At 42.7% G+C, this 23,594-nt stretch overlaps 1 protein-coding gene across 6 annotated transcripts in view; it reads right to left on the bottom strand.

Annotated features, from left to right (window-relative positions):
• Positions 1-1,562: 1,562 nt before the first annotated feature.
• si:ch211-67e16.4 (uncharacterized) overlaps positions 1,563-23,594 on the bottom strand; it is a 65,745-nt gene continuing 43,713 nt past the window's right edge. For 2 of the 6 annotated variants that reach the window (XM_060074684.1, XM_060074681.1), the window contains 4 exons: positions 16,230-16,420; positions 15,803-15,889; positions 12,321-12,402; positions 1,563-3,423 (listed from right to left, as the gene is read on the bottom strand). In XM_060074684.1, the coding sequence (XP_059930667.1) occupies positions 3,104-3,423; positions 12,321-12,402; positions 15,803-15,889; positions 16,230-16,420 (680 nt within the window). In that variant the 3' untranslated portion in view covers positions 1,563-3,103. Of the gene's footprint in view, positions 3,424-12,320; positions 12,420-15,802; positions 15,890-16,229; positions 16,421-20,221; positions 23,560-23,594 lie in introns of those variants that run through there. The other 4 variants (XR_009529581.1, XM_060074685.1, XM_060074682.1 and 1 more) reach the window with 4 other exon arrangements.

Raw genomic sequence — 23,594 nt, 5'->3', positions numbered from 1 at the left:
GGGGCTTATTTTCCCAATAATGACCAGCATCCTACAACATTATCCCTTACATATATCATATAAGTCCACTTAACTTTACTTTTGTAAATGCCATATAGCCAACATTAGGATTGCATGATAGGAATAGATCTATTAAGATTAGAAATCTAATCGGATCAGAAGTGTTCATGTGAACGCGGCTACTGTCAATGTGGCAGTTCCATGCGCAACAGGGATTTCTAAAGGTACAGTGGCGTCAGGAGCTGAACCATCACGATGGTAGCGCCAAGAAGGTTCTACAAGCGCTTCAGACCAACCTTACCAACAAATGACTTACGAAAGAGATTCGTAGCAAAGAACGTAGCAAAGAACGTTTCAGGAAACCCGCAAAGAACTTAGAGAAGAGGTTACGAATGACGTAGCGTTAAGAAGGCTTTAACAAAGTTTCGGGAAACAGTTCGCATCCGTAGCCAATTGAGGCCAAATGAAACGGCATGTTTGAATTAAGGATGTTGTCTCGGCTGTTCTTTTTTTGGGCCGTGGTTACAGCAAGGCGAGGTCTCGACTCGAATCAAATTATTTCAAAAACTCGCAACTTCAAGTTTCCGCATAAACAGTATTATATAATAAGCTAAATAAACTATTCACAATTTAGTTTTCATTTCAAAATGTCATCTTTTCTATATATTTTGTTTAAATCGGTGTAGGCTATGCTATGTTCGCCTATGGTTAAATAAATGTTTAGGCCTACTAGAAGGATTTCGAGCAATGTTTTATTCGCAGACTGCAATATTGAAATGCGCCTGCGCATGAAATGGAAACTCTATCTCAGCACGTTCTTTCTGGACAGCGCCGTTTATGAACGAGGAGTGTTTCCTAAGAAAAATCCTAAGAGACCGTTCGGGAACCACGCCTATAGAGGTAAACAACTTTGATAAGTCTAAACATAGGAGTCTTCGCAGCGCGCTAAAAGTGAACGTTATCGGGAAACCGGGCAATGTTCAACGCTTTGGACGTTGTTGTTCCTGTCTGTATCCCCAACAGTAGCCGTAAAAAAGTGTGTCTTTAGCAGCGCGGGCAAATACTTGTCGACGTCTTTTCGCTTTCTTCTTTTATTTGAGCCACTTGGCACTTTATTTACAAACCCTTTCATTCATTTCGCATTTAGGCTAGTCTTGCTTCGTCTGTTTGTGTACCTCCCAGTCCTCCTGTCACTGTGTTTGACTTTCGCGCCGCGCACCGTCGCGGACTACTCCATTTCATTGTGAAAGTAGGGAGAGTTTGTGCAGGGACATAACCATGTACTGGACATTTTAACTACAACTTAAACGATTCATCGTATTATTCAGAAACATAATATTTACCATTCTTTTGAAGCGCTCATGATAAAAAAGAATGATTGAGTGAGGTTGGTTGGGGGTTGGGGGGCAAGCGACAGTTCCCTATGCCTCTATGTTAAGACCGCCACTGGCTATATATCTATAAACAAATGTAACACCTTGTTTCTTTATTAATCCACCCATATTTCTTGCATGGTAATAAATAAAGACCTGATAAAGAATTGTACTCCAACAACCAGAAAGAACCGGGGTAGAAAATGGTTTTTAATTTGAATTGCTTCAGTGAAATCCTAGATCTATCCAGGTTAACAAGGAATCGGGTCTCTCTCGTCCATAATGAGTTAGTGGAGTTTGTTAGAAGTTGTTCAAATTATTATTAGAAAAGTTTAGAATATGAATCAGTCTACCTACAAACAAATTATTGAAATGTTCAAGTCAATCAATTTATTAAGTCCATGTTTACTAGCTAAACTGAGCATTGGGGTTGGCCATCCGTCTCCTCGGTGAGTGATCTTCGTGATTACTTGTCTCTCCAACCCTCGTCTCCATGGTAGGTCCGCCCTCATCTTTGGACAAAGCATGGTATGATTGACATACTGACTGCCCACATATTGTATGCTCCGCTCACTTGGTAGAAACATGGAACATGTACATTATTTAATCCATATAGGAAATCAGAATCACACATATTTTTCCTATCTCATAGTGAAAATTAATTTTGACGTCATGTCTTGTTTAAAACAACAGACTTTGCCTCCTATGACCAGCTTCTACTTCTTTAATACATTAAATAAGCACAGAATCACAAGAATAAATATAACCGCAAGCGGTGATTAATGGGGTCAGAGCAAAATGAAAAGTCAAGAACACAGTGGAAGATGTATAAATATGACATAATTATAAAGGAAAGATGTTGATATTCCCCTTAATGCCATACTGTGCCTCTGCTTTCAGGTGACTGGGCTGCAGAGCAATGGCAATATCATGATCAGCTTGTTGATAATTGTCTAATCGGGATTCAAACTCTCAAACTATTGATCACCAGTACAAGGCATTATCCCATTGAGCCACTGACAAACCTGAAATGTAGCTTCATTCACATGCTGAAAATGTCTATTGATAAGCACAAAACATCCAGAAAACTCCAAGCAAACATTTCTCAAATGAATTAAGGGCTTTCTTAAAAGCAAATACCTGAAAAATCTATGCGATTCTGTGGAAATAAAATTTGTTATCATGAACACTAACAGAAGAAATATAAATTTTTTATACAATAACAAAAATGGTCATAAAAATGGGCTTACTGCTCCAACTTTATTGGCCAATATTTCTCAAATGGAACTAAGCAAAACAAATTCTGTTTGATAATTTTTGTGAGGCTTGGTTTTAAGATTTTATGTGGCGATTTGTGAATTTTGGATTATTTTTGTAGCCGTGAATCTTTTTTTCATGTTAATTTAACTCACTTTAATATGAAATTGTGGGAAAAGCATACATTTTTAGGACATAAGAGCTAAAAATGCGTCTGATTCTAGAGATTAAAGAGATTTTTTTTACAATAGAGCCACCTTTGGGTGCAGTAACACAAATGTAGGTTTATGGGTAGAGGGGGTTATTGGTAACCATACCTGAAAATGGGGTGAGTTTTTGACTTACGGTATAGGCTGCAGTATGACTTACAGAATTTGAGAAAAAATAAAACTTTACAGAAACAATAGGGGCCAAGCAGCTTCGCTGCTCGGACCCCTAACTAGTCATGTATAAAACTTTGCCATCCCGACGTTTCAATGGAAGAGGTGGCTGTCCATCAGAGAGCTGAGGTGCTGTGATTGGCCAGAGGGGACGTTTGGCGAGGTTGATGTCACTGCATGCTGGGCACCAGTATTGCCTGGCCCCACAAAGACGGAGGAAGAGGAAGAGATGTAGGCAGGGAAACGGTTGCTAGGCAGCATATTGTTGCAAGGCATCATATTGTTGCAAGGCATCATGTTTCTTGGCATGCTGCTGTTGCTAGGCATCATGTTGTTGTTGCCAGGCATCATATTGCTCTGAAGGAAGCTGGTGGCTTCGCAGGGCAAGGCTTGGATTGAGGGAACAACTCCTCCTGTAGGGCACACAAGGTCACACACATGAACACACGACAGGGATGTCCTCACACACCATAAACACACGACAGGGAGGTCCTCACACACCATAAAATCACACTACAGGGAGGTCCTCACACCATAAACACACAACAGGGAGGTCCTCAAACACCATAAACACACGACAGGCAAGTCCACACAAAGCATAAACACTTCCTGGAGGTCCTCACACACAACCTAAACACACCACAGGGAGGTCCTCACACACCATAAACACACTTCATGGGAGGTCCTCACACGCACACAACAAAAACACTACAGGGAGGTACACACACACACACACACTGTCTGTTACCATCTCTACACCATAAACACACTGTATGTTAACATCTAAACCATCCACACACTGCGTTATCATCTGCACCAGTGGTTCTCAAACTGTGGTACTGTGCTATTCAGTGGTACGCAGAGGAATTTCTATGTTTATAAAATTCATCATAATATGAAAATACTAGTAAAATGGAAATATACTAACCATGAGATCGTTAAAATGGGGTAAAAAATAAGTTTTGCCTTTGACTATTACAGACTAAACTGACGACAAGAAGTGCTAAAATAATGAATGATTAAAAAACACTGCGATTGTGGCTCCAAGCAGGAACTATTTGGAAGTGAAGTGCAGACAGAGGGAAAATATTTTGAGCAAACTATGAGAGTGAACCGAGCACAGGTGGTATGTGATGGTGTTCTTAGATATGAATCCTTCAAATCATCGCATCTAAAACGTCATCTTACAACCGAACACGAAGCCTTCTCATTAGTCTTATCATTTAATAATAATAAGGCTTTTTCAAAAAAGATTGTTGGTAGACAATTGTTAAATTAGCCTCCTGCGAGAGCTGTGCATAGATGAATAGGGCCGTAGGCCTACACTACCATCTTTACTGTAACGGTCATAATGGTGGCACATGGGGAGACCAATATTTGGAGGTGGTACCCGGTATAAAAAGTTAAAAAGAGAACCACTGATCCAACACTGTGTGTTATCATCTACACCAGTGATTTTCAAACTGTGGTCCGCCACGGTACTGCAGGTGGTCCGGCGAAAAGCAAACTAAAATATAAAATAATATTTTTCATAATTTATTTTTTATACAAATATGTATGTATGAAATAAAATTTAAATCAAATTGAAGGTATTGTTTGATTACTAAAATAGACTAGTGCAAGGATTAGCACGTTCCAGAATATTCGGTCTAGTAGGAGGTAGGGATGGGAATCGAGAACCGGTTCTTGTTCAGAACCGGTGCAGAGTAAACCGATTCCATGGAATCATTAGCAAGCCTGCTTAATGATTCTGCTTATCGGTTCCGGTCGCGGCAAATGTGTCATGACGTCACACACACGCTGCTTTGTTTTGCTTCAGAACGCAGCAAACATGGCGCCGCCGAGGAAGAAGCGCATTGTGCGTTCACACCAAACGCGACGGGGCGATAAGATCCCATACAAAGTGAACATAGAGACGCGTATCGGGCGAATTTTTCGCGAGAGAAAACCGGCGACAATTTTTTGTCGTGACAGCCAATCAGGGTTCAACAGCGTGACAACTGAGTGACATGTGTAACGTAACAGCCAATCAGCGTTCAACCGTCAAACTCAGTGCAGTGCAGTCCGGGGTGAACTGCAGCATGGAGGAGAAAGTGATTGCTCTATATATAATATAATATAATATCACGGCCAACAGCTCTGTTCGCCCTCCGGATGGCCGTAGCGCGGGGAGCTCTCATAGGGATTGGGCTTCTCGGGGTTTGTTTACCGGCGTTGCTATGGTTTCCGGTCTTGTACGTTCGAACGGTTTATTAGGTAGGCCCATCTAATAAATCTGTCTAATCAATACTTCATTTAAAGTTTAATGCAAATGAGCACTGTTAGCATTGCAAAAGGCACAAGCTCTTACTTGACTGTTTTCAGTCTGTGTTTTTAGTTTTATGGCACATAATGATGGCATTTTGGCTTAAAAAGCCAAACATATATTTTTTTGTCTAGACCAATTGATTTGAAAATGTACAATTTCCTAATACAAGACGCACTTCTGATCAGATATTAAGGAGATTTAATACAAACAAACACATTTGTACTTATTTTCTCACCCAATGAGAATTGATAAGACGATCGATAAGGAATCGGATCGATAAGCAGAATCGGAATCGTGAAATTCTTATCAATTCCCATCCCTAGTAGGAGGTAACTTTGACATTCAGTGCTAAGAACCACAAGATGGATCGGTGGATGGCAACAGGTTCTCTGAAGAGAAAAGAGGGAGAGGTTACCAACATTGAAGAGATTGATAGTGAGTCGGAGGCATCTACAAGCCATATTCCTCACAAGGGAACTAAGAAAAGGAGGGTGAAAAGAAAATCTACTTAGCTACTTAGAATTAGGATTCACCTACACCGGCCCAAAAGACCAGCCATTGCCCATTTGCGTTTGTTGCTACGAGGCTAATGAGAGCATGAAACCTGCAAATCTTTGCCGGCATCTGGAAACCAAGCATGGGGAATTCAAGTCCAAGCCAGTCGGTTTTTTTAAAAGCAAGCTCCAGGAATACCGCACAAGCAAGAAGGTAATGCAATCGACATCTACTGGCGGTGCGACTGCTAAAGCAGTGGAAGTCTCGTACCGGTTGTCCCGACTCATTGCGAAAAGAGGCATGCCACATACACTCGGGGAGGAAGTGATGTTGCCAGCAATTAAAGAGAGTGTGATTGTAATGCTGGGTGACAAAGCCATAAAGCAAATGGACTTGATTCCGTTGTCAAACAAACACTGCAGCGCAGAAGGGAGGAGGAGAGGAGATGGCCATCAATGTGAACGAACAACTAATATTGCGGATCAAAGCCAGTCGATTTTTTGTTCTTCAGTTTGACGAGTCAACCGATATAGCTAACCATGCCCACCTGCTCGCCTACATAAGGTAGGAACACAACGGAGAAATAGGAGGACTTTCTCTTTTGTAAACCTTTTGCAGACACGCACAACCGCAGAGGCACTTTTTGACATGTTGAACGGTTTCATCACAGAACATGGAATTTATTGGCCAAGATACATGGGAATAAGCACAGACGGGGCAGCAGCGATGATAGGCCAACACAGCGGCCTTGCTAAATGTGTGCAAGAAGTTTCTCCGCCAGCAAAATCTATCCACTCAGATAGGCCCTTGCAGCCAAAATAATGCCTCCTGATATCGAAACTGTTCTGGATGAAGCAGTGAAAACTGTCAATATCATCAAGGCCCGTCCACTGAATTCAAGATTTATGCGACGAGATGGGCAGTGAGCACCGACAATTGCTGCTCCATACCGAGGTCCGGTGGCTGTCAAGAGGGAAGGGGCTTGCACGTCTTTACGAGTTACAAGATAAGGTGAGACTGTTCCTACTGGAGAGCAAGTTCGACCTCTCTGGCCGATTTAATGATGCAGACTGGCTTGCCTAGTTGGCATATCTGTCTGACATTTTTGAGCAATTAAATGGACTAAATAGGAGTCTAGAGGGGAAGAGCGTCACTCTTTTTCATACGCAAGATAAAGTCGAAGCAACAATCAAGAAGATGGGGATGTGAGCCAGGCGTGTGGAGGACGCAAACTATGACTCATTTCCAAATCTTTCAGATTTTTTACACAGCTCATACATGCACCTTTCAAGTTCTTTGCAAGATGACATCAAACAGCACTTGCACCTGCTGAGAACGCAGCTATGGAATTATTTCCCAGCCCCCGACCAAACAGCGAACTGGGTAAGAAATCCGTTCGCCACCCATGATGATACACCCTGACAAACCTCACCTCCAGAGAGCAAGTCAGCCTGGCCGAACTGTCCTGTGACAGTGCTTTGAAAATGGACTTTTCTGAGGGATGCATGCCTGCTTTTTGGCTGAAAGTTGCCAAGGAATACCCCAAACTTTCCGACAAAACCCTGAAGCTGCTTGTGCCTTTACCAACCACTAACCTCTGTGACTCAGGATTTTCATCCCTGGTCATGTTGAAGACAAAATATCGGAACAGACTTAATATTGAACCAGATCTCAGATTGAGGCTGTCATCACTGGAACCTGACATACAGAAATTAACGTCTGCAAAGCAACATCAGCCATCTCATTAGCTGAGCATTTGTTTAGGCTAGTTCTTTTGTTTTTAATATAGGCCTATATTTTTGTAAATTAACATTGACGAAATAAATGTGACTTTTATTTTTATTATTTTCAACCAGGAGTATGCCTACTGTGTTATCGTTACCCGTGCAGGACTCTGCTTCAGGTGCCATAAAGGACTTTTCACATGGGAGCTGTTTGTCATGCCTGCTAATGCATCCTCAATGGAGATGCGAGCGGGCAGAGATGAGGCGCAGCGTCATGTCAAGTGGCATGACGCAGGCGGGCGCACGCCCGTGAAACCAAGATTGCGCTGTATTCCGCTCCCATCCATAATACTCGCAAACGTCCAGTCGCTCAGAAACAAGACCGATGAACTACAAGCAAATTCAAACTATTTACATGAATACAGCAACGCCTGTATTATGGCCTTCAGTGAGACGTGGCTGTCGTCCAGAGGCTCCGATGCGGGTTTATCGATCAGCGGCTTTGGGGCGCCTGTCAGGCTGGACAGGGACGTCAAATCTACGGGGAAATCTCAGGGTGGTGATGTGTGCGTATACATTAACCAGCAGTGGTGCAGCAACATCACATGCTTTTCACAATGGGGATGAGGATGAAAATAGAGAGGCAACTAAGGAGGTCAGAGCAGAAATCAAGAGGGGCTAAATTTCAATATACAAACAAGATAGAGGAGAGGCTGGGAAGTAACAACTTGAAGGAAATAATGACAGGTTTGCATAAAACACAAAACAAGCCAGTCCATATCCCAATGTATAAGAGTGATAGCGATTTATCTGAGGCATTGAACACTTTTTTTTCACGTTTTGATATTCAGGACTTTTCAGATGAACATAAGAAATTAACTGAGGGGCAAGCTCTGGTAAAGTCCACGCCATTCTTAAATACACAAGAAGATGTTGGGTCAGTATTTAAGAGAAATAAGGTCAATAAAAGTCTGGGTCCAGATGGTATTACTGGGAGATTGTTAAAGTTCTTTTCAGAACAGCTCTGCGGGGTGTTCGCTGATATTCTTGAGATGTCCTTGGAACAGAGAAGGGTCCCAAAGACATGGTAGGAGTCCATTATTGTTCCAGTGGCAAAGAGCAACACTACAAAGAGTTTAAATGACTTCAGACCAATGCAGGGTATATGCAGGAATCATAGAGATGAATTAACCACCTTTTACTACCTTTTTTACTACCTCCACAATATTTTTTACTACCAACACGACATCAAGCAGCGGGGCGGGGGGTATGCACAGCACCACTTACTACTTACTATAACAGGGTTTATACAGAAATTCTTGAGTTGAATTTACTACCTTTTAATACCATTTTTAATACCTTCACCATATTTTTTAATACCAGCACGACTTCAAGAGAGAGACCATAGGAGTTGGATTAATCAAGATGCCCCAACGGGACTTGGTCCCTAGTTTATAATCAATATGTCACAAAGTAGACATAGACAGAGAGTGTCAGAGAGAGAGAGTTTTTGTGTCCAGTGTTGAAGTTAAGTTATAATTACCTCGTTTATATTGTTATCACAGTGTTAAGGTTTTGCATGAAATAGTACCGCGTAGTACTGTGGTACACACAACACTAGCCGCGTTAACATGGACACTTCTGATCCGATTTCTAATCGGAATAGATTTATTCCTATCATGCAATCAGAATGTACTGTATATAGGCCTATGGCATTTACAAAAGTGGTAAGCTTACGTTCGTATATCTCTCGTACACAACCGTTGTGTTGGTCTGGACTTATATGATATGTAAGGGATAATGTTATAGTACAGAACGCCGGTCATTATCGGGTAGGCCTAAATAAACCCAGACAGGGCGAACCGGACCGCGATGCGAAGCGAAGGTGTCTTGCTTCGCCCTGAAGGGTATTCTTTTCGATAATGACCGGCGACGTTCTATACATTATTACACGGCTCCTTGCCAAAACAGCAGTGAAATAGTCCACCAAAGACGTTGACGCTTAGAAACCGGACACGCTGTGGTTGATAAGTTACCAGACTTACGGAGTGAGAAGTAAGACGTGAATCAGGCAAAAAATCCACTTTCCTTGACAGTGGTCAAGTTCGGTATGCATAAACCGACTGACCAATTGCGAAATATAGCAGCTGCTGATACCATCTCTCCAAGTTAAAAAGTAGCCGAACCCACCCCAAACCAATCGGAATAAACATGTTGACAATAGCGGACTGCACCACTTCTTCTATTCCACATGGAATTCTATTCAGATCAGAGAATTGTATTCCGATTGAGCCGTATAGGCCTATATGATCATTTTTTATTCCGATTGAGCTGTTCTTCCACTTCCACTTCCCACTAATCGGATCAGAAGTGTTCATGTAAACGCGGCTGTCTACCGGTCACACCGGTCTCACGGTAACGTCAAAATCCATACCGTAGCGCAAATTCACACTTAAACCGTTTTAATAAGACTGATTATCCCATTTATTCTACTTCTTGCTTGCCAACATAATAAAACAATTCAAATACTTCACTGATCATGCTTTTTCTTATTCGTATTGCATGCTTATTAAATGTATACTCTGTTTGAGTTAATCTCCCTCAAAAAGTAGTCCCCTTTAATTACGATCGATCAAACAGGTTTTTGACACCTCAAAGGGCATTATCCCGCTTATACCGGTCACTTGCCAAAGAAAAGGAATTCAGATCATTCATTTATATTTTCATGCGTTTTACAATCCAAATATAAAGTTCAGTGTTTCCCATACATAGACCATTGTGTGGCGCGGCGCCACAGAATCAACATCGAGCGCCAGGAATTGATTGTCATTTTTTTTTTTTTTTCAATAACGAGATTTGGAAATCTAAAAATCGTTCCGTCCATTCATCTCTGCATAGCACTCGTTCTCCCTGTCACACACACACACACACACACACACACACACACACACACACACACACACACGATGCTAACACATGAACCCACCGATGTCAACCGTCGCTTAGCAACCGGACACGCTGGGGTTGATAAGTTACCGGACTACTGTAACTACTACGGAGTGATAATAACAAAGACGTGAATCAGGCAATAAATCCAATTTCCTTGACAGCGGTAAAGTTTGGTGTGCATTAAAGTACAGACAGAGTGGACCAATTGCGAACTACTGCAGCTGCTCCAAGTTAAACCCCAAACTAATCGGAATAAGTATTTATAGCAGACTACACCACCTATTCTATTCCGCATAGAATTCTATTCCGAACCGATTGAGGCGTATATATATATATGATACTTTTCTATTCCGATTGAGCTGTTCTTCCACATCTATGCGAATCAGATGTGTCCGCATGTAAACACGGAGTTACATGCACACTCACTGACGGCCGCGTCGCTGTGCCGCCGTGCTGCGCCGCCGCAAATGATACACTGCACTCCCGCAAATCAAATATGAGTCAGGGTAAAGTAAAACATACAAATTATCATGAAGCCCTCATCAATAAGCAAAACCTACTTTTCCTACAACTTTTCCTTCATGGTCGAAGCAGCAGCTGATTCTTTTACCTTTCATTTTTCATTTAGATGTGCTGGTACTGACCTGCAGAGTTTTTATTTTTTTAATATGTGACTTTCATGTTTCAGTTACTGAAACACGACAAGGAAAGACGCGTTTGGGGCTATAACTCCAAACCGAACCTCCGACAGACAAGAACGTTATACCCACAGATTCACTGGAGTCTGCTGCATCTTTTGGCATAGGCCACGCCCATTTGCGTCTATAATTTTTTTGCCCAAAAACGCGAAAACCGCTAAACTGCCTTTTCCCTACTCCTCCCACATTTCTTGACCAAACGACACCACACTTTGCACACAACATATTCAGACGCACACGCAAAGAAATCATCAAAAACTATTTTGATCCGACCGTCGATGACGAAACGGTAGCGTTTTGAATATTTGTTTATTAGCTACGTTATACATGGAAAAACATAAATCCAAAAAAATCAAAGATTTAGACATCGGATCGAGTCCAAATTTTACACACATGTCGGCGCTACCCTTAATGGAGTTTGATAAATTCGGAAAATTTCGCCATAAGGGGGCGCGATAAATGAGGAAATTGTATATCTCCTAATTGGCCAAAGGAATGTTCTGAAAACGCGTTTGGGGATATATCTCCCACACCGAACCTCCCACAGTAAAAACCACGGTAGCGTTTTGAATACTTGCTTCGCGTTGTAGTTATTATTATTATTTTAACACATGGCATAGCCTACTACAGTGTTCATTCATGCAGCCCCTATGGAAAAAAAATGTTTCCACAATCCACATGTATTTCTATGTCATATGTTCATATGTATGTTTCAAACATATGGACAATCTTTGACATCATAATATTTAAATTAGGCTAATTGTGGCATGTTTGTGCTGTGTATTGCCTAAGTGTGTGTAAGCTTATGTTACAGTTCCGACCTGCCTAGGCACGTCAAAATAGCAACACCAACTGCGCTATCCACTAGGGCACTTTAACCAGGATTTTTTCGGTCAGTTGCGCAACTGCTTTATCGATTTGTAAGATCGCACCATGTATCATTTGCGCCGGAAAACGCCCCTGCTTTTTGCAGACACGCCTCTCAGGGCGCAAGTTAAGTGGCACGAGCTTTGCGCCGGGTGCAAACTAGCAGCGATACATGCGTCGGTGTAGAAAGTCAAATGCACTTGGTGCAAGATAGGGCCCACTGTGTGTTATTGTCCTGAAGGTGGTGGTTCAGAGTGCTGGTGTCTTACCAGAGGGCCGGCCCGGGTGTTGCTGAGAGTGGCGGCTGCGGACGTTCTGCTGGGAGAACCCAGGAGCGGCATCCCCTAGAGCCTGGGGACGGTAAAGCACTGAGTACTATTAGTACTGAGTTACAGGATACTAATAGTAAAGTAGAACTACTAGTACTGAGTGACAGGATACTACTAGTACAGCAGTACCACTAGTACTATAGTACTGAGATACAGGTTACTACTAGTACAGGAGTACTACAAGTACTAAAGTAGTGAGGTACAGGAGTTCTACTAGAACTATAGTATTGAGTTAAAGGAGTACTGAGTTACAGGAGTAGTATAAGCACAGGAGTACTACTAGTACTATAGTATTGAGTTACAGGAGTACTGAGTTACAGGAATTCTACCGGTAAAGTAGTACTCTGTTCCAGTAGCAGTATTACTAGCAGTACGGTAGTACTCTGTTACAGTAGTAGTATTACTACCAGAACGGTTGTATTGTTCGAGCAGTAGTAATACTACAAGGACAGTAGTACTCTGTTACAGTATTAGTATTACTACCAATACAGTAGTACTTTGTTACAGTAGTAGTAATACTACCATTGAGTCAACAGCGTGTATGGTGGCCCAGACAGACAGTACGTTTACATGCACAGCTTAATCCGATTAAGGCCATAGTTTGACTATGCTCCTCAATGGGACAACTGCAATTGTCAGAGTATCCATGGCGGTGAGAAAATCGATTCATTGGCCGGAGCATTTCTTACCCCGGTACGATAGGTGGCACTGTGCCCATTTCAACTAGTGGTAATAAAGCCACCGGTTGACCTCTTTACGTCACTAGCAACAACAAACTCAGCCGGCCGCAGCATTCGAGAAAGATGTTTTCAGTAGACAGCCGTCAGTTCACTTTAGAGCTTAGATCGGGCCGAAAAATCAAACCCGACCCTATCCGAGCCCGTGCTCATTCGAGCCCGGCCCATTAACTGTAATGATGAGCCCGCGACCGATTTAAACCCGACCATTTCTTAATATGTGGGCGGTTATAGCTGACGCTGTCAACAACAATTTTGAGTTGCTTGAAGTGAATCACAGAAATTGGTTAACAATTATCCAGATGAACAATGCAACAAGGACAACACGTGTAGCCTAAATGTGTGTTTATTCGTAATTGGATCGTAGCGTACATCCAAATGAAGAGACTTACAAGGCTCGGTGTTACGCTTGCCAGTGGAGGAAAACTGCGCATGACACGTTGCCTTTTGCAATTTCGTAGTCTGACTTCTGCAACTTTGTATGCATTAAGAATATTATCTACCTATATAGAATATTTCGTCTGTTTAATAGACAATTTCGCCCGTACCAATTAAGCTAATAGTGATTAAAAAAAATATATATAATAATTAAAAAAAGCTTGATCACGCCCGGTCCGATCCGACCCGAGGATAGTGGCGGGAAATATTGGACCGACCCGGCCCGCGGGTCGGGTCGGTTCGGTTCGGGCTCGGGTGCGGGCAGAAAATCTAAACTCTAGTTCACTTCGGGTAATTTCAGAGATGCTCCATTGTTCCGACCTCTCGGTCGTATGCGGACTCCTCGGGCAGCGGAGCAGCGGGAGGAGTCAAGCTGGAGGAGTCCACATATGACCGAGAGGAAGGAACAATGGAGCGTCTGAGAAATGGACCCGAAGTGAACTGACAGCTGTCCCCGCATACGGCAACAATCCATTTCTCCTCTATGTCGCGTTTCAATATGGACTTCAGAGAGTCAAAGCCAATGCTCCTTTACCCCAATTCCTTCTCCACCATGGCCGAGATAACCCTCACTACGAGTCTTTACTAGTTGCCGAAGTACCAGAGAGTCTGAGAACTTGACGCAGTCTTTAAGATTCATAATATCAGAGAATATCCCCATCAGTTCGGCCGCGGCGCAATGAATGAATAAAGATTGTAAAAAAACATTTATTTTGACAGATGTGCCCGAAGTTACTACTTTACAGCCTCGTTGATGACCAACGTTTAGAAACGTATGTACTTTTATTTCAGCCTTGGGTGAAATCGAAGTGTTACACCTTTCCTGCTGTCGGCTCCCAGACTGTAGTCGAGGAGCACAGGAGAGACCTTCCCTTCAGGGCCGATGTTCTCTCGGGGGTAACACCCTTCACTTTGACCGGCAGTGGGTCTGCTTATAGGTCAGAAGGAAGTGGCCACTGATTATTGACAGGCTGGGTACTTTATCCGTAGTTCCACTAACTTAACAGTACACGTTTGCACAGACACAAACTGACTCGTTCATTCACTAAACTGACACCCGCAACCGCTCGCTCTCCTCGCTTGTCCACTCACTCGCTGAGGTCACTCACACACACACACACACACACACTGCCATTCTCGCGCACACACATACGCTACTCACGTAACAGAAGCGTAGCGTGTACTGAATAAATGTTGATGATGATACACTTCTTATAGGGGGTAACTACATTGGCACGACACCGGCTTCCTCCATCTTCTTCGCCACCTTTTTAAATAAATTGCCGTCTCTCGTTTTCCGACGGCGACAACATGACTATCATCTCCTTATACTTCCGGATCACGGCCCGCGGGAAAAATCTTGAACATGCACGCTTAATTCGACTAAGAATCGAATAATCTAGGTGTCTTAATTCGACTATGAGTAACTCGATTCGATAGTCTGACTGGACTAAGGACTAAGCCAATAATTTGATTTTCTTGAGTGTGAGTGGAGAAGTTCTAGTAGGAGACCATAGAGGCAACATTGTGTATGCTGGACCAGACAGTGTCTGAGTGGAGACGTTCCAGTAGACCACACATTCAACAGTGTATCAACAGTCCAAACTTTCTGCCCCGTCTACCATGGTAGAAGGTGTAGGACTAGTGAGTCTCCTGCTCTGGTTCGTCCGGAGCGCTGAGCAGCAGTATCAGCTGCTTTACTGGTTTTTCATGGCTTTATGCCAAGATCTCTTCTTCACTCACCTCTTCAATTTGGCCTATTCTGTTTAGTCTGTACCAATTTATCTTTTCATATTGTCAAGCAGTAGTCTACTAAGAATACTAGTATTGCTGTTGTAGTAGTAAAAGTTATACGAGCTATAGTATTGGTGACAGTGGTCGTAGTAGTAACCTCTGCCTTGTTAATATGGCAACCAATTTATGATTGCATCAATGGTAAAAAATCGTCACTAGTACTAATAGTTGTAGTTGTAGTAGTAGTAGTAGCAGTAATATTAGCAGTAGTAGTAGTAGCAGCAGTAGTACCACTAGTAGAAGTAGTAGTACTAGCAGCAGCAGCAGTACTAGTGGTAGCATTATCAGTAGTAGCAGCAGCAGCAGCATCAGCAGTAGTACCACTAGTAGAAGTAGTAGTAGTAGTAGCAGCATCAGTAGTACTAGCATCAGTCGTACTAGCAGCATCAGTAGTAGCAACATCAGTAGCATGAATAGTAGCAGCAATAGTAGTAATAGTAGAAGTAAAAGTACCTGTGCCTGGTTGAGGCCAGCTTGTAGTTTTCTTTTGGCTCTCCATCGGGCAACTCTCAGTCTGGTCTTCTCTCTTCGCTCTCTCACCTGGAGACAAACACAGACCCCTGCACTTTTACCTGGGACACACACGCACACACGAAATCTCACTGGGAGACAAACACAGACCCCTGCACTTTTACCTGGGACACACACGCACACACGAAATCTCACTGGGAGACAAACACAGACCCCTGCACTTTTACCTGGGACACACACACACACACACACACACACACACACTTGCGCTTTTACCTGCGACAACACACAAACCAACACCTGTACTCTAACCTGGAGATAATATTTCAGGACGTGAAAGAATTTCTCATATGCAACATTATACAAACTTAATATGATATGAAACAGCAGGCCTTTGAGATGTTCTCACCAGGTCGGCCAGCAGTGGCTGGGGCAGGCTCTTCTCCCGCTCACGGCGGCGGTCGATGCTGCGACGCTGCAGCTCGTTCCTGCGCAGTTTGTACTCTTCATAGAGTCGGAGGTCTTTAGGCCAGGGCCGCACTGCCTGGCGCGGAGGAACGTGGGCAAGCAGTGCTGGCAGGGAGGAGCCGGCAACACTGTCTGGAGAGACAGAAAGTTGTCATAATTGACACAGGAAGTAATCCAACAACAGAGCTCACCACAGGTTTATGGGGACAATGTTCCACTGGCCACTCGATTGGCCAGTTTAAACCGAGTGGTACCGCCAGTACTGTTACTGGTTAACTGCAGTGGAAGCAACGTGGTTACATGTTTAAAGGCTGAATCCAACCATAAAGTCAACAAAAGGGTTAGGGATCTAATCTATCAACCAAGCTAAACGCAAAGCTGAGCTTATTTTGCCACAGCTTGCTACTTTGTTAGAGTTCTGGGGCCGTATTCACAAAGGATCGTAGGGCTAAAAGTAGGTCCTAACTGGCGAATTTAGGAGTAACTCCTAAAAATAATGGGCGTGTCACTCTTAAATTTAGGACTCCTAACTTTTTTCACTAAGAGCAAATCACAAAGTATTTTAGGCCTAAAAGTAGCACCTAAGTCTTGGAGAGCTTAAAAGTCCTCAAGAGGAATCCTAACTCAGTAAGACCTATTCACAAAGAATCGTAAAATGGCTGGCAATTGCAGGTATGCCCGATGTGGTCGGTGCTATTGACGGGACGCACGTAAAAATAATTGTGCCATCAAAAGATGAGGACGTGTTCGTCTTCGAAATGATGTGGAGAGAGGAATTGGGCAGATGAAACGTTGGTTTCATGTCCTCCACGGCGAAATACGCCTCACCCCAGAGACGGCAAGCACAGTCATCACTGTATGTGCCATTCTACACAACCTCTGCAAGCGGAGAAACATTCCACAGCCAGACGATGATGATGACGATGATGAAGAGGACGATGACCACGATGATGATGATGGCGATCACCATGACAATGAATTTGGCCGTGTGGAACCGAGTGGACTGGCATTTAGGGATCACTTTGTGAATACACATTTTAGGTAAACACCTTGGCACAACACTTGAACGTGCAAGCTACAACGTCATTATCGTAGTCTGCACAAACTTGTCATCACCCGTGTATTCTGCTAACTGCACTAAAACTACTTAATAGGAATTCATTTCTAGCCTAGGCTATTTCCTGGTTTTTCTGTGATTTAGTGGGCTCATCTGAACAACCAATCACCGCACTGACCGCTTCTAAACTCGTGCACGAGAATCAACGTAATCCATAGCAACGGCGCGTCACTCTTAGTTCACTCTTAGTGATTCATCCTTAGTAAAAGTAGGACTCAGCGGCTTTGTGAATAACTTTTAAGAAAAACTCCTACGTAAAATGTTGTAGCGCGAGTTAGGAGCACTCCTAGTGGTAAGATAAAATGCTTTGTGAATACGGCCCCTGTTCCATTAACGTCATTTAAGGGACTCTCCGCTAAGTAACCATTGGAATATATCCGACCAAACTAACCTGGTCAGTAGCAGGCTAACTGCCGGGCTTATTTGAGCGGTGTTTCAGAGAGTCCATCTGTCGGGAACAAGTGTACCATCAGAAGGCTCCGCCAAGCCCTCACGATTTTGAAAGTAAAAGACCACAATCGGTCAAATTTACATATGAAGTACAAACAGCCGATTAAATTACGATTAAATAATTGCAAATAAAATTAAATGAATTGCATGTTATCGTGGATATTTTCTCAACAAGATTTCATACTAATCTATGTGTACTACTGCATTCCTGGAACCATCAGTTGGGTGAGTGGTCCAACACTGTGGTGCGGGCGGCCCGAGTTCGCGCCCCGAGAATGTCATAGAATTTCTGGCATTGGCTTATTTTTGTAATTCTCTATGTCAGAGAAGGTAGGCCTATCAATTTACTTTTTATATAATAAATATATGTCTTACAATTTCCCCAGTACCCAAATATAACTTAAAAAAAAAACATGGTAAAGTTAATTTTATTAATGTTCCTGATAGGGAACACTGCTGCATGGGAAATTGTCAGCCACATAAATTCCATTCAGGCGAATTTATTAATAGGTGAATTGAATGTATGAATTTATTGGTAGGATGGGCCTTCCAAGAGGTCTATGGTATATAAGCAGCACCACTTATGTCCCTGTTAGAGCAAACAAACATCTGCATGAATGGCATGCCCTTTTATAGACAAAGAGCCAATAGATGTGGGTGCTTAGGTGTGAAGGCAGGCATTTATCTCAACCATATTCTGTTGAGATAAATCCTATGGTTAGTCGATTAAGAATATTATTTTCTTGCTGCATTTACCAGCCCTATCTCTTCAAAGAAATGGAAAATAAATGGCATGAAAAGTTCTTTGTTTCACCAGTAATCCTTCCTAAATTACTGATTGCGTGGGGATTGAACCCCGGACGAACAGGTGCAAGTCCAACACGTTACCTTGATTATCTTCCCGATTACAAAACCATGGTCAATATACAATTAAAATATATAACGCTTAATACTTATACATTCAACAGATCTGCGATTTTTTTGCCAGGCGGAATCACGTTGCACGCAGGCTGTAAACAAACCAAACACTGTGCATGAAGATGTCCGTCAACCAGAGCTGACTTTAACGTCATTGTTCTCAGCCACTCACCCTCTGTTTGCTGATTGGACGCACAAAATTTGGACAACCCACTAATATACCACAGACCCAAAAGTAGTACTGAAGGGAAAATAAAATTGAGCGGAAGTACTCAGGCGGGCGGAGCCAAGCTACTTGTACTCCTCATAGACCTCTGTAAGCAGTTTCTTTTAGCCGCTAGAAAAGATCCCGCTCTGTCCTTTTCGGACATTTGATCCATGATTTGACATTCACGGTTCTGGGCCGGTTACATATCTCATGAGCGTGCGTAGGACACGATAACGTTAGCCTGATTTGAACTAACCTGAACAAGGCTGAAATGCGTTGATGGAAGGGCTTTAGCCTCAAATGGAAGTTGGCATTAGTTCTAATTGGGCTTAATCAACTAAGCGCCGCCTTCGTTAGCAACTTTGATGAAATACCGCTCTTGGGTCTAATCTGGTTTCTAACCTGAGATCTAGGGTCTACCATGGGGTCTAGGGTCTAACCTAGGATCTAACCTGGGGTCTAGCGGAGCTAACAGCCAGAGCCTGACTGGGGATCACCTCTCTTTTTCCGTACTTTAACACCATAGTTCGGGCTTTTCAGGTTCAGCTAACTGAAAATCATTTCTTGTCCTATTAGTTCCTTGCTTTAAGATAAATTTAATAGTGTGAATATCAAATTAACTGACTTGTCAAAATTAACTGTTTGACAAGATCATTACAGTCCATGACTTAAAGTTCCGTTGATTTATGTCCTTGTTTTGCACACAATCACCGCAATCAATTGCATACAAAACCAGAGTAAATTTATGGTGATTAGGCCAACCAGAGCTATTTACAATAATGGTCCAGATAATGTTTTCCCTGTGACGGCACTTACCCATCAAGGTTTTTCTTTTGTATATTTGTTGGTCTCTCATAAAAACATGAAATAAGCCCCCGTCTCCTCATGAAGCATTAGTTATCGTGTAATCATTATTTTCTCTTTTCCATGATTAATATGCAATGGAAAACCTTTGATTGTTGAACTGAAAGAATTTGATTAGACTCCCGGCTCTCTAAACAACGATTCACTCATTCAACGTTTAGGGTACAGCCCTGCTATAGATCAAAGAGTATTTTTCTTGAAACAAGACACCCGCTCTGCAATGATGGTGGTCTCAGTTCTCACAAATGCTGAAGACAAACCTTTACCCGCTGAACAAGTTCAAAAGTCTCCCTAACCCAAGGATCCCAGTGTCTTACTGAAGACCACAAGGTGAGAGAAAATATTCTAATGATATTTTATGACACGAAACACAAGATACAAAAGTAATTATTTATTCATGTTTATGAACAGTGGAAATGGCTGGAACAAATTCCAAACCATTTCAAATTGTCACAGGAGCTTTCTGAGCTTAAAGGAGTGCTCTGGCTTTCAGTTTACCCAGTCAACAGGAAGTACCGTGCCTTTCTCAAATAGCCCATCGCCCTTACTTTACTGACTAGTCAATCTCAGCTTCCATGGATCTTGGCTAACTAACTGCTGGTTCAATGCTTCTCATTTGACTATGGCTAAATGGAGCGTGGGGACCATCCTCATCACTTGTCTTCACAGTTCAGTTCACCCACACGGATCAGCCTGGACCTCCACCCACATCCCCCATCAGACGATCATCCAAACATCACTGCCCTTGTAGCTTTACTCTACTAATGATAACGTTACTGCTTGTTGCTTCTGGAGACACCATCACTGTTTGGCTAGTATTTTAAATGATCAACCACATTCGGATACGTCATCAACTACAACACTAGAGCTGTCAATCTACCACTATAACCCCATTCCAACTTTAATTTCTTATTATTTGTAATGCTCATATTGAGCCCATTATTATATTTACTATGCAGCTAAACACTTTGAACAGAGGCTTATGAATTGCCAATGCCACTATCGGCATGTGGTTGTAAAATGTTCTGCCACTAAAGGGCATTCTACCGATAAACATTTCTTTCTTGCGAAGTAAATAATCATATAAGGCACAAATTGGTATTATATACCATGGCGTCATAATTAGCCTTGTTGTCCATGGTGACGACTTGTTCGTTTTTCCCACAAAATAAATCATTGAGTTGAATGGGACTGTACACATACAACGTGATATGTTTTGCAAAAATAGCATACGATATTTAACGACTCTAGCCAGAGAATTTATCTTGGGTATTGAACACACAATGGTGGACGAAGTACTCAGACCACGTACTTAAAGGTTGGGTATGGAATTCTCTTTTTTGGCCATTTTTGCAAAATTACTGGAAATCCCTATCATAACCCACTTGCAGCCAAGGAGTTAGAAGTACTGACATGAAAATTAAACAAGTCAATCATCTGTGGAACGGGCAGGGCTCAAAAAACTTCAGCCAATGATTTCCAGAACAACCGAGTGGCATTGGACAGTAGTACGGCAATCAAACGGTCGTACTGCACTCCCCCTCCCCACGCGTGACCCCTTCGTGCACGTACTCAAAGCTCATGACCCAGAGCAAGCTTCTGTTAGTTGTTATCCTGTGGTAGCTACTGGAGCGAGCTAACTAGCTAATCCACATTTGGACCTAGAAGACAACCCTAAACTCCAACCTAACTAGCCTGGCTCGCTCTCGCGCATCTGTGTTCGCGCTCGTTGATGATTGCGCGTCCATGTACTTGGAATGGGTGGAGTCAGAGTCAGCGTTGAAGGAGAGGGGGTAGGACCATTTGAGTTGTGCGATTTCAAAATCTGCTGCCGTTTCGCAAATCCCATACCCAACCTTTAAGTAAAAGTTGAAATACCTAGTGTAAAATATTACTCCAGTAAAAGTGGAAGGACTTGACTAAAAGTATAAAAGTACTCGATGTACTTAAGTATCAAAAGTAGTTTGGTGTAATGTAGTTCCAATGTCTTGCCATGTCCTTTATACACTCAGTCAAATAAAAAAACTCTAAATACAATGTTTTCTATTTGTGTTATCTGATAGTGATATCAATGGAAACTAGAAAATGCATTTCCTGCAGAATGTGCGTTGGCTGTAGCGCAAAGTGAGGTTGAAAATATGTTTTAATAAAGCCACATAGATGTAAAGAAATGTTAAATAGTGTGTGTGTGTGTGTGTGTGTGTGTGTGTGTGTGTGTGTGTGTGTGTGTGTGAGTGAGTGTGTGTGTGTGTGACACAGCCACAGACAATGTATGTTTGGTACATGAGCTAAAACAATCCTCAAAATATTCATGCATACATAAATGCTTACATTTATGTAGAACTACAACTTGCAATAATCATACAGGAGTACACCTGGATATGTAGAAAGTAACTAGCCTCTAGCCATATAAACGGGAGTCCCCACAGATAAATGCCTGATATACAACAATCATATTTCAAACGATTAATAATTTTAACGTATAACGTAACCCTTTAGGCTTGAAATGGTGTTTCTAGGTTAAATATTGATGTTGTTTAGGGTCCACGATGTCCGCAATGGTTAGCTGTGTCTTTAGTCATGCATGCATGTCGTGGAAAGGAACGACAGGTTTTTGTAATGTAGTGGAGTAAAAAGTAAGATTTTCCCCTACGAAATGTCGTTGGGTAAAAGTATAAAGTCTCAGAAAAGAATCACACTCAAGTAAAGTACAGATAAGCTAAAAAGTAACTTAAGAAATCTGTCCACCACCGTGAAAAGGGAAACCTCAAAAAACGTCTCAAAACATGGATAAATTAAAGAATGCACTCATCACGTTAACTTTAAGGTGTGAAAAGTTTGTTCATCAGGCATGATGTGACAAAAGCTTTCTAGGCTAAGCAGAAGGATGGAAATCGCTTTTGTTAGCACACATTAAAAATAAATAAATAAATGCACCTGCGAAAGGCATTTCTTTTTTTTGCACTAGACTACCGAATTTGGTTCAAACCACCCTATACGACACCTTGATCGGCCCGATTACATTGTGGTTTCAGGAAATCAATGTGGGCGGAAGTCCAGATTGGTCTGTGTAGCATAGCTCATGGGATGTCACGTGATCAGGATGGTCTCATGGCTAGGTTCATCTAGCTTTGGCACCACAATATTTTTGACTATTTCGTCATTTGGAGATGAGCGTCAGAGCTCATGTCAAGTGTTCTTCCTACAGGGACACCTCATCAGATGGCGCCAGAGGTCCGTACTGACGAAGGAGCCGTGGCAGAACCGACAGCAGCCGTAGCTCCTGGTCCGGCCTTCCTTTGGTCTCCGCTTGACTTTCAGCAGCCCCGCGCCCCCGGCTACCACCCTACTGTTGTGCAAGAAGTTGCCCCGATTCCTCAGCTGCTCCAGCAGCACCTTCCGTTTCTGACACGACGGTTTGAGGCCGAGCACCAGGGCAATCTCTGGGTGTCCTTTGTGGACCTTCAGGTGGCGCGCCAGCTTGACCTGAGGCTTCCCGCACACCAGGCAGAAGTTCTTTCTCTCATGGATGCTGGTTTGGTATTGGGTTTTGTCCTGGTCCTGGGTGGTCTCTGGCGTGGTACTGAGGAAGCCTTTGAGAGGGTCTTCTAGAGAAGGAACCCCCCCCTGGTCCAACTTCAGGCTGAAGGGGCGAAGGTTCTCTCCCATTCCCAGGATCGGGTCTTCAGAAACACCTTGATGCTCCCCAAACTGCTAGATAGAAGTACGAAAGACAGCGATCAGTTAAT

The sequence above is a fragment of the Gadus macrocephalus genome, chromosome 16 (assembly GCF_031168955.1).
Source record: "Gadus macrocephalus chromosome 16, ASM3116895v1".
Classification (NCBI taxonomy): Eukaryota; Metazoa; Chordata; class Actinopteri; order Gadiformes; family Gadidae; genus Gadus; species Gadus macrocephalus.
Note: the sequence above shows the minus strand (reverse complement) of the source record. Positions and strands in the feature narration are given on the sequence as shown.